This window comes from Peromyscus leucopus, chromosome X, assembly GCF_004664715.2.
Source record: "Peromyscus leucopus breed LL Stock chromosome X, UCI_PerLeu_2.1, whole genome shotgun sequence".
Classification (NCBI taxonomy): Eukaryota; Metazoa; Chordata; class Mammalia; order Rodentia; family Cricetidae; genus Peromyscus; species Peromyscus leucopus.
This window is the reverse complement of record NC_051083.1, coordinates 103,655,789-103,667,448: the sequence shown is the minus strand read 5'-3', so window position 1 is coordinate 103,667,448 and position 11,660 is coordinate 103,655,789. Positions and strand designations below refer to the sequence as shown.

Genomic DNA, 11,660 nt, shown 5'->3' with positions numbered 1-11,660 from the left:
TATATGGATGCTTGTTCTGAATCAAAAAACAAGCAACCCATGTCCCTTGGGAGGTCGACCACATTCTAGTTAATGGCCCCTTGCCTATGGGTAGCATAAGTTGAACTTGTTTTTGAAGAAAAGAGGGCATATTTTGGGGAAGGGATAGGAGTTAGTCTGATAGGAGTTATGGGTAAAGTGGGGTGTGTGTGTGAATATGATCAAAACACGTGGCATGTATGAAATTCTCAAAGAATAAAAATATTTAGGAAAACAAAAGCCAAATACTCCTGCCATAAACCCCCTAAACTTCCTTAACATTTGGTAACCCCAGTGCCTCCAGTAGTAACATTTCTTAATAACATTGCTATGTTATACTCTTCAGTTTAGAAAGCTGACTCAGAGGCAGAATTTGACAAGTCACAATATAGTTCAGTTCACTATTTTTCAACTTGTTTTCTTTCTTTTGTATTTCCCTCCTTCCATGCAGTTCAGGCAGGCCTTTAACTTATCTTCTTGCCTCAGTTTCCCAGTGCTAGGCTTACATGGTTGTTCCTCTTAGTACACATAGAAGCCTAACACCCAAAAGTTAAACTCAATGTTAAGCTAAAGTCAGATGACTAAATATGATTTATTAAATTTCTTACAATTTATCTTTTTGAGAATTTTACACATGTAAACACGTAACAGTGTTATGACCATATCTAAACTTCAACTCTCCTGGACCCTCGTGAACATGTCCCCCAGTCTTTGAAAAAATAGCCCACTACATCTAATTAGTGCTACCTGTATGTGTGGGTGTAAGGTGCTGGAGCATGAGTAATCTATTAGTGGTCACACCTTCGAAGAAAATTGGCTATCCCCACCTTATTGGCCATCAACTACCAATAGCTCCTCAGATAGGGTGGGATCACCAGTTCCTCTTCAATTGGTGCTTGAATTTTGGACACTGAGCAGGTCACCACAGCTGCTGGGAGTTCATGAAGGCGATAGCCACAGCATGTCCAGAATCCCAGCCATTGCACAGCCCCACCCCCTATCCCCCCAGCCCTTGGGTTTAAAAATATGCAAATAGGCTAGCCACACTATACTGGGCAAAATCTTTTTATTAACTGACCCAAGCACTTCATTTTGTTTCTGATTTGAGGTAAAACCATTAAACACGGCTCACAAGAAAATACAATGACTATTTAACTACAATTACGAGACTTTGACACCTCACTAGTTGTTCATATAATACTTTTACAAATGTATACAACTGTAGAATCTACTTAAGCTAGGTTTAGTATTAACCAAAGAGTATTATCCAAGACCTAGACACTTGACTACTACTTTGAAGTGACTACAATTTTGTAACAACATAAGGATTTAACTGTTACCTTAGGAATGTGTTTTCCTTTAAAAATCACTCAGCTAATGTCATGTAGTGTTTTCTCATTCTTCAGAGATGACGGTGAAGGCTTTTTGAAAAGCACACACCTGTTCTTGCCCTGTACGTTCCTCTCAAATTTCCCATTTGGTCAAATAACCACATAACCACTGCCCTGCTACAAGCAACAGAACTGGGCAGCCAGACCCACGATCGTTATGTAATTTACGGGCTTTGTTGTTGTCGTTGTTTTGCAAAGCTCTACTTTGAATGTTCAGATGCTGTTTTAGTGCCAGCTATCAGTTACTGTGCATGTGTGATAGTTACTATATGTGTTGAGAGTGTCCACATGAAGAAAAGGACAATTAAATCAGTCCAGAAACACTGGAAATGTGTTTGTCTCAACTAAGCCCAACAAGGAATTTTCATTTTGTTACTGGACTTCTCTCTAGAATCAACACCATAGTTTTTGGAACACTGCAGATTTGCTTTAGAGGTAGCTAAAACAAAAATCATGCAGTTAAGTCAATTGAGTAAAATGGGCTTGTTTTCATAGAACAGCATGACTCGAAGTTGATCCTTCATTCTTAGTACATTGACCATTTTGACCAGTTTGTGGACATTTACCATTTTGACCAGTTTGTGGAAATAGCCAAGTATTCGCTCTCTCTCAGGAAAATCAAATTGCAATTCAGCTTGTGCTAACTACGGATAGAAGCAAAACAGCATTAACATTTGCAGGACAGCACTGCAGTTCACTTTCTGGATTTGTGACACAAACATATCATGCATTCTAAGACAATTTTACCAGTGTCACTAGTGATGTTAATTAAAAAAAATTACAGCAAGTTCAAAACGTTTCTAAATATTGAAATCACCATGTTTTAAAGACAGACTGGAATGTTACAAATGATTTTGCAAAATACAAAAATAGATATGCTCCCACTGAATGCTTCAATCATTTTTCCGAGCATTCTCATCTTTTGGTTCTTCATCATCTGAGTACACAGTAGGTTCCTCCCCTTCCTTCAGCAGTTTGCCCACATGATGATACTTGACTGGAGGGGTAAAGAAGAAAACAAAAATGGTCATTCTCATGCTTTACACACACACACACAAAAAAAAAAACCCACTACATTTTAAAGCATTTACAAGAGGTCCAAACAACATACTCAGCAACATTTTAGGTTTCTTGAAGGATATAAAAGAATTGTATCATACTCTTTGCCAAAAATGGAATAAAGAATGCAGAAATATAAAGCAGCAAGCAATGTCTGGTAGTATCAAAATGAACTGAGCACTCTGTAAGGAGTATTAATAGTAAGAGCACACTATGAATCGGGGCTGTAGAGCAGCACTTCATGAGAGAAAGACATGCTTTGGAAAATGTATGGACGGACTTTGAGTGAGAGATAGTTCCAGAAAAAAGAAAACACATCCAAAGGTACACAGGCAAGCCTGGGCTTATCTGGGAAGCCAGTAAGAACAAGTCATCAGGAGTTGAACTGGCATTTGGAAATAGAAGATAAGTCTGGCTGATCAGTGTGGGGGACTATGATGAAAGACCTGAAAAGCCAGCCTGAGAAACCTGAACTTTTATAAGTGGCAAAGGTTCCAAAAGTTTATAAGGGAAAGAATGACACAGCAAAAGAGTACTCAGGCAGCGACCTTATCACCAAGATAGGAAGGGCAGGTTTCAGGAAGAGCAGTTGAGAAGGCTGACCAGGGGTCTGGGATGCAGACCCGGATGGGAACGAACCAGACCACGAAGGAGGGTAAGGTCCTTAGGAATTCAAGCTAAGGATATGAGACAGCTTCAAAAAAAAAAACCAGAAACCGGGCTGGAGGGATAGCTCAGCCGTTAAAGGCTAGACTCACAACCAAAAAAACCAGAAACCAAACCCAAACTGGAAACATCCGTTAATGAAGCGGCAACTGGGCAGCCTGTAAACCTTTAAAATGAGGACTGCCAAAAGGGAGCCACTCTGGAGGGCCACATGACAGGAGACCCACAGATGGGAAATGAGCCCTGGACAAGAATCAGGTCCTATCCAGCTGTGGAGGAAGGAGGGACAGAAAGTGGAAGCAGTGCTTAGGGGCAACTTGGAGAATGTGTTAAACAGTACTGGTACGGCCAGCAGGAGACAGACTTCCCAGCATGGGAAAAAGCTATGCGTAGTTAAAGGTATGGCAAGGGACTAGGAAGGGACGGAAGATGTTGGAGCCAAGAGAGTTTGGTGTGAAATCAGAATCAGCAAGCTCCATTATGAGCAAGTGAATACAGGGTTAATGCACATTTCTTTTCTGAAATGGGGAGGAAGGAGAGGAGTAACTAACCTGTCCAAACAGGTAACTAAAGCTGCTTTTATGTGAAATAATCATTGGGAACAAGTGAAACTTCCCTATTTGAAGAGAGCATAGAGGGGGTGGTGGTGGCTTGGGACTGTGCAAGATAAATACAAGCCAAGTGGCACCTGGGAAACCTGCTTAAGGGGAATCCACAAAGACTGAGTACAGCCGAGGTGTCACAACAGGGTCTTGGGTTAGTCCTAGGGGAAAGGGGTGGTGGGCATAAAGAAAAATATCACCTGTTTTCCACGGATGCTAGAAAGCTCTAGAACACAGAGCTTTGTGGATTATAAATTATAAACTCATTAGTTTCATATAGAAGACTAGGATTACAAAGGCATCTTGGGACACAAATGTTAGTGACAATGTTAGGCAGCTGGGTCGTTTTCAAAGTCCAAAGATTTGCGTCCTGACTTGAAAGCTATACTTGGTCTGCTCGAGATCCAAACTCAAAAGGTAGTGTCACATCTGGCTAATTATTAACCAAGAACTCTGATCAGGTTATTCTGAAAAAAAAAAATATGGTTGGAATATAGCCAAAAGAGTATGTACTATTTAACTGATTGTGGAGATCAGTAAATAAAAATCTTCCCTCCACCTCAAAATACCTCCCTCAAACAAAGTGGTCATGGTCTTCACATACATTTCATAAAATCTGGCAAGGATTATTATAGTTCGAATCTGTGGCAACGAAGTAATCGTAAAATGATAATTTAACCCTTGGGACTGAGATTCAACTGAAGCCAATCCCTGCATTCTCATAATTTGAATTTAACCCTTTATTTCTACCTTATTTCTAAAGACTTTACCCCCTCCCACACACAGCATAAGCCCGAAACAAGTGTTTCTTTAAAAACAATGCAAGCACCATTGTTGCCGGGCAGATTATAAGCAGCATTTATAGATGAGACCTAATTTATAGTTAGGCTAAATCAGGTTTAATGAGAAGCTGTTTGGAAGAACACAAGTCTCCCATTCTTCAACAGAGCTGTGGGCTGCTTTTAAGCAGTAAGTGCTACAAGAGAGGGCTTATGAAAATCTCTCTTCCTGTAGGCTAAGAGGGCCACTGTCCTTTCCCCTACACACCCAATATGGAATCTCTATACCTTTATGCAAAAACTTACACATCACAATCAGAAGCCCAAGTTTCTGCACAGGACAAGCTAAAAATTGGTATGCCATCATAGCAGTGAATGACTCAGCACTGCTATCATTACTTTATGCCACAAACCTGATCAATCCAAGATTTAGGAGCCTATCAAAATGCACTCAAGTTTCAGGGTGCTTAGTAATAACTATTGTTTGATCATGAATCTGCATTACGGGTAGAAATTTGATCCAGACAAAATATAAAGAAATGCTTACAAGTGAACTGAGATTCCCAGTCACTCAGGGTCTCCTGCTGGGTAGGAGTGAGGTCAGAAAGGTCATCATACTCATCCTTCAGTGCTTCTTTATCCAGGCAAAATGTGGCAAGGCCCCTGGATGCATCTCTTCCGGCAAAGACCCCATATGGCCCCTCTTTAAAAACAAAATGAAACCAAAGATAGATTCTTTACTAGACATTTCTCTGTGGCTTAAATACAGAAGATGGCTTCCTTGCTCTCGCACTGAAAGCCTCCTTTTAAATGTCAAATTCCACTCTTCATCTGTATACTGACACTTTGATCATTACATAAGGGACACTGAAAGATTTACCGCCACTTCAATAAGGAAAATTCAATAAAAATGTGTAGATGAGTCAGAATTCGGCTTGAGGACTTTGAATCTACAGGTTGGCTCTATTCTAGGTGCTTGAGCCAAGGCAGTCAAAGTTTCTTAACCACTGAAGTGTAAAGAAAACATTTCCTTATCAATGTATTCCATATGTTTTAAATGATCTTTGGTCACAAGATTCAAGCCCTGAGACATCTGCAGGAGAAATAATTTTACAAATATCAGTGGTTCAAAAGTCTATCCACATGTTATATAACCATCACTGTCAAAAAATAAGAACTAAAAACAAAGGAAATCAGTTTAGGTACTGTTTTTTAAGTATAAATAAGCACAAAGAGTTGTGAAAAAACTAAAATTTTCACTGAAAAAAGGCTGCCATCAGTGCCTCCAAATAATCCTATAAAACCTGGAAAATGCTCTTATGTATAATATCATACCAAGCTTTTGTCTGAGAGCAGTGGATCATTTTGTATTCACCTAATTGTTTAGACTTACTTAAAGGTTACACAAGCAAATGAAAGAATTCAGTGTACTTTATTATACCAACTAGGAGAATTAATTTTGTTTCATTATGGTGTGGTCATCTGAAACCTTAAGGAACCCAACTGTTTTTCTTACATATTAGATAAATTTTATGATCTTTTTTTTTTGGTAGGATTGGAGCTTTGTATATTCTAGGCAAGCACTCTACTGCTGAGATATACTTCAAGCCCTTATGGTCAACTTGTAAATACAATTATGATTCTAAAACATGGGCCATTTTTAGTCATCATTACATACTGCCACTAGAGGTTAAAAGAAATAGCTTCACATGCTTCTCACAAATGTATACTGCTAATGGAAAGAGCAGCACCTAATGCTTGAAAATAAATTATTTTGGTTTGGACTCCACCATTTTAGAAATTATGGTCCCTGGACTGCTAATGCATACTTAACCAAGATCTAAGGCAAATATTAATATCTTTGGAGAATATATTTTGCTAACCACAAAAGCATACTAAGTAGATGCTTGCTGAACAGAGATGTGTGTGTTTCGTTCATTGTTACTTGCTAGCACTTACAACAGTACTGTGCCCATAGTACCAGGCACTCAAATGAATAATTTTTAGGTGTATTCTGTAACAGAAAATATTTCCACTATGATATATATTGTCACTGTTCCTGAGCCCCATTATTAATGGAGAGCAGGGACTCGGAAACCTCACACTGGGCTGTGCTTGCCTATTTTTCCAAGGGAAAGCAGGCCCTGAGACAACTATGCATTGTACCAGGTCACACAGCTGGTCAGTGACATTCTAGAATGTAGAATGCTGGTTGACTTCCAGTTGTTGTTATTCGTGTGCAGACATCGATGTCCCTCACGATGACTCTGCAAACTACAACCTACCTGGTTCAGAATGGAGGCTTCTTGACTCCCAGCTGTGCTCTCTGAAAGCACGGAGGCTCCTCGTGATGACTTTGCAAACCACAACCACATGTCGATACCCCACACATTTGTTCTGACTGCTTTATGGTTTAGCTCAATAATACAGGTATTTACATGATTGTATATTGATAATGTACTGCTATAGTGACAAATAATATGTAGTTTTCATATCATTTGCAGTTACATGCTTACAGAAAATCGATTTTCTAAAATGTCTGAAAGCAAAAAGGAAGGGTGAGGGTTCACCAAGAACCTTTTGCACATGTGATTTTGATTGGCTGGACTCTGGAGACTTAAAGGAGTGGGTATGTCTGGTTTGGATTAGTCCTGGCTATTCTTTTCTTTCTCAGACCAATAGCATGGGAACACACCCCCTGAGTTCCTAGTGCTTAGAGGAATCCATATTGGAGGAGCTAAAACCTCTTCTTCCTCTCCAAATGTTCTAGAAAGCAGGGCTTTCCAAGTCTGGATGATTCCCAATTTCGCTTACAGCAGAGTATTAAAATGTAGATTTTTTTTGCACCCTCCCCCCCCCACATGTAAGTGTGGCTATGGTTGGTCAGGCCAGGAATCTGTATTTTTCACAAGCATCAGGTGATTGTGACAGGCAATCCGGTTTGGAAAAACCTCATCTCTGGGGGTTCTTTCCAACACTTCCGCAGTCGTCCATCCCTTGTTTTCCCTCTGGTTGGCTTTTCCTGAAATCCCCCCCACCCATCAGGCTTCACAGCCTTACCCTATTGTTTCTCAGGACCCTCCCACTTCTCCCTCCCACTCCTCATTTCATTTATTTTTATTAAAAATTTTTTACCTCTCAGTCTCCCCACCCCATTATACACTAAATATGGTGTTTCTGATCAGCTTGCCACGTTATTATGGTCCCCCACATTCTGTTCTTAAGGCATCCGTAGTCTCCTCTCCATCAAGCTGGTTCGCTTGTTCATCTTCCAGCCTCAGTCCACCCAACACAGCACGTACATACACATACCAAATACATGTCACATTCCAAGCGCCCCCCCCCAGACAAACGGTGCACACCAAACACGCACTCACCGCGCATGCACACAGTGTACAACACACGAGCGCGCGCACACACACACATACACACATACACACACACACACACACACACACACACACACACACACACACACACACATTCTCTGCCAAGAACAATGCTTCTACCTGACACTAATCCCCTTCTCCACTTTCTGTCTACACACCCTTACATTCCACCATGGCTCCTCCGGCGTCATCGGCCTCCACGTCTTCTCAAGAGTCTGGGCCTCTCTGGAGACACCTTCATTTCCTTTTTAGACCGAAGCCTCCCCCTTTTTCCAGGACACCCCCCGCCCCAACACCCGCCAAAGCCCTGCTACCTTCGAAAACTTCCCCAGCATCCCGGGCCTTCGAGCCTCCCTGTCCCTCCCACCCGCGAGTTTCCAAGCCTCAACCTTCCCAAGCACCCCATCCCCCCGCCGTATGCACCCCCCCCCCAGCGCCTCTAGCCCTCGTCCGGTTGGGGAGCCGCCCGCCTTCCCTCCGTCCCTTCCTCTGGGGCGTCCCACCTCCCTCCGCCTCTCCCCTGCCCCACTCCACGCCCGCGGACCCTCTTTTGTCTCCCGGGGCCCCTGGCCCTGTCTCCATACCCGGCCCGTAGAACTTGCGGCCTTTGGTCACGTCGAACACCTTGCCATTGATGGCCATAAGAATGCGCGGGTCCTGGACGCCATCGAAACGCTTCAGCTCGGCAGGGGTGAAGTCGCGCCGCTTGAGGCGGGGCAGAGGGGGTGGCTCGTCGTCGTCGTTGTCGCCACTGGCTCCGGGCTGGTCCCCGCGTACGATCTTGTAGAGCAGGAAGATGCAGAGGCCGAGCAGCAGCAGGTTGAGAGGCGACGTGAAGATCTCGTGCAGCAGCCCGCCGCCCTCCAGCTCGCTAGGGTCGGCGCCCGTCGCCACAACATCCTCGGCAGCCATGATCTCTGGAGCAAAGGTTGGGCCCGGCTAGGCAGAGATCCGGAGCAGTCCGCTTTCTCCTCCCTCTCGGCGAACAGTGGCGTGCGGCGTTCGGTGGCGGAGGAAGAAAAGCCTCGCGGGGAGGCGGAGCCGTTAGGGGGCGGGGCCTCCACGCCACGCCCTTCGCAGCCACCTAAGCACCCCGCCCTGCTCTGGTAGGCTCCGCTTCGGCTTAAGCCCTCTACGTAGCCTCGGGGTCTTGCCCCCCCCCCAAAGACTAGGTCACAAAGCCTAGCCCACCTCTCAGTTGTACCTGCTGGGCCCCTGCCTCAATTTCACAGCTCCCTCGTAGCTTTACTGCAGCTCATCACCACACTGCGCAGTCTCCTGGGTGGGTACAGTGGGTAGCTTCCTGCCGACCCCCCGGGAGAGCCTTGCCTCTGAAGGCCTCTAAGGCCCGCGCCTCACTGCAAATGACGTCTGTTAAAATGAGGCCGCGTTTTTCTTTCTTCTCTCCCATTTCAAAGCCCCTCATACATCCTCCCCTGGCCATACCCTCAGGACCAGGGAGCTGTCTGAAAAAATCATACCTTCAACTCCTTTCCCACCTTACAGACCTCCGTTTTCAGTTAAGAATATCCATTTTGGGATGGGCCTTCTCCAAGTCTTGCCTAAAAGCTACGGGGCTCACACCCAAAGGACAGCCACTCATGTCAGAGGCCTGTCAACTCTTCAAAATGTGGGGCCAGATTTTGCGTTTGTTCTTTTTTTTTTTTTTTTCGTTTTGCAGCCATCAATTACGCTTAGTCACAAGGCATCAGCAAATGGCATTCTCTTGTTGAGCTTTTTTTTTTTGTTCCTTATAAAAATACCAGAATAATGTCTCTTTGCTTGGCAACATGCTTCTATTTGAAGTCTGTCCAGGCTATCCTTGGCAGTCATAGCAACCCTGAGTATAACCCCTGACAAATGCTGGAGTTTGGAAGGACCCTAGCCTTTATCTTCCTAGATACCTAGGCCTCTGATGTGCTAACAGGATGCATGGGAGCAGGCCTCTATGGAACAAGGGTTGACCCTACTCTTCGGGGAACTAATCTGGCTGCCCTTTTATTGTTACTTGGAAAGGGTAACAGAAGAAAGAGGAGGAGAAGAATAATTAAAACCAAGCCATGCACACATCTACAGACCAGAGCAGTACTTTTCCATAGAGTTCTGTTGACTTGTACATAGTTCACCACCACCACCACCACCACTACCACGCGACCATGAGAGACGCCTGACTTCTCCTTTTCGTCGCCGTCTCCCGCCCACTTTTGCCTCCGCTCTCTCAACAGCCTCTACAATTAACCCACCTGAGTCCCCCAGCGACGCCACTCATCCTCTCCTCCCCACATAATTAGAACTGCTACCATATCCCTGACGCTTGATCGACCCCCCATATGAATTCCGACTCTGAGCCTATATTCCGTCCTCTGACCTATGACAAAAGGCATTCTCTGGTCTTGTGTGCCACACCCAAGACGCCTATTCGAGCTTCCTCGGTTTATCACTTTGCTCCCTTTTGCTTTACCACAGAAGACTTCCACCCATAAAGCTCCTAAAATTCTCCCACAGACTGTCCCCACCATTATCTTCTGAGTGCTGACTTTCTTCCAAAGTCACTACGTCAGCCAGAGCGCCCATGTTAGCGGAGAGAGCTCACACCCTCATAATACTCTTCACATTTATTTCCACTCCTTCAAGTTAGCACAGACGCCTACACCCCCGGCCTATCCCCATTACCTCACTTTGGGTGTGGTTTCCCGTGCTGACACTCTCTCACCCTCTCTCCATCCTCTTACCGCTCCTCCCCCCAGGAACTACAACTTGCCACTTTTATTACTCCCTGCCTTGGGCACTTCTCCCATCGAGGGACAGTCCTGCCAGCCCGCAAACTGCGCGTCCTTACAATCCTCCACCGTCCCATGCCCCTCCCCGAAAGCTACCCCGTTTTCCCCATCCTCCACATCTCAGCCTCCCACGTCTATCGCCCTTACTTCCCCATGCTCCAAGAACTAGCTGTCTTGCTCTTCCACACCCACTAGATAATCTCCCATATATTGAACAAGCCTCTCCTCATCAATCGTCCCATCACCCTACGACTCCTGACGGCTCTATACCACCTCAGGCGGGCCGGAGCACCCTTCCTTAGCCCGTGAACTCCCACCCTGCCGGATCCTATGGCTCTGCATTACGACACGCCCATTCCCTCAGACTCACTGATTTTCAAGCCGAGTCCCCCCTCCCTCTCCCCCGCCCGTCCCGCCCGCCGCGCTCTTTTTTATACACCAAAGCGCACATGTGGGCCGGAACGGGCTCACCCGGCTCCACCGCAGGGCTGAGCGGCGCTACAGGATCCCAATTTAGGCTGAAGGATAGCAAGCACGACCATAGGCAGCTTTTGACAGACAGAGCCCGAGCACAGGTCCGGGGAATATACATTACGATGTGCGGTCGGTCGGTCCGCGACAGACACTTGCGAACAAGTATGTGGCGCCAAGAAGACGGTTCCTCCTGGTAAAACGGCCTATTTTTATCAGGTGGGGCGGTCACCGAGCTGACAGGCCCCGAAGCACGCTGAGGGAGATAAAAAAATTCTCATGGAGGAGACACGGCCGCGGAGGTCCGGGAGGGGCACCGGAACCCCGCGACGTCGCCCCCCGGTGTTTGAAGGCACAGACCGAGGAGCGAGGCTGGCCACTTGCCTCGAAGAGTTGCCAAGTTGTGCTGGCCGGAGGTCCGAGACGGCCTGGGGACCCAGCCGAGAGAGCCGATCTTCCCACCGAATCCCCAGCTACCCGCCCGGCTCCCACCCCGGTCGTGAGA

At 45.5% G+C, this 11,660-nt stretch overlaps 1 protein-coding gene across 1 annotated transcript; it reads right to left on the bottom strand.

Moving 5' to 3' along the window:
* Positions 1–1,067: 1,067 nt before the first annotated feature.
* Pgrmc1 (progesterone receptor membrane component 1) lies at positions 1,068–8,916 on the bottom strand. Its single transcript, XM_028887321.2, has 3 exons — positions 8,489–8,916; positions 5,063–5,218; positions 1,068–2,406 (listed from the first exon to the last, which is right to left on the bottom strand). The coding sequence occupies exons 1-3, from the start codon at positions 8,814–8,816 to the stop codon at positions 2,303–2,305; spliced, it is 588 nt and encodes a 195-aa protein (XP_028743154.1). The 5' UTR covers positions 8,817–8,916; the 3' UTR covers positions 1,068–2,302.
* Positions 8,917–11,660: the final 2,744 nt, after the last annotated feature.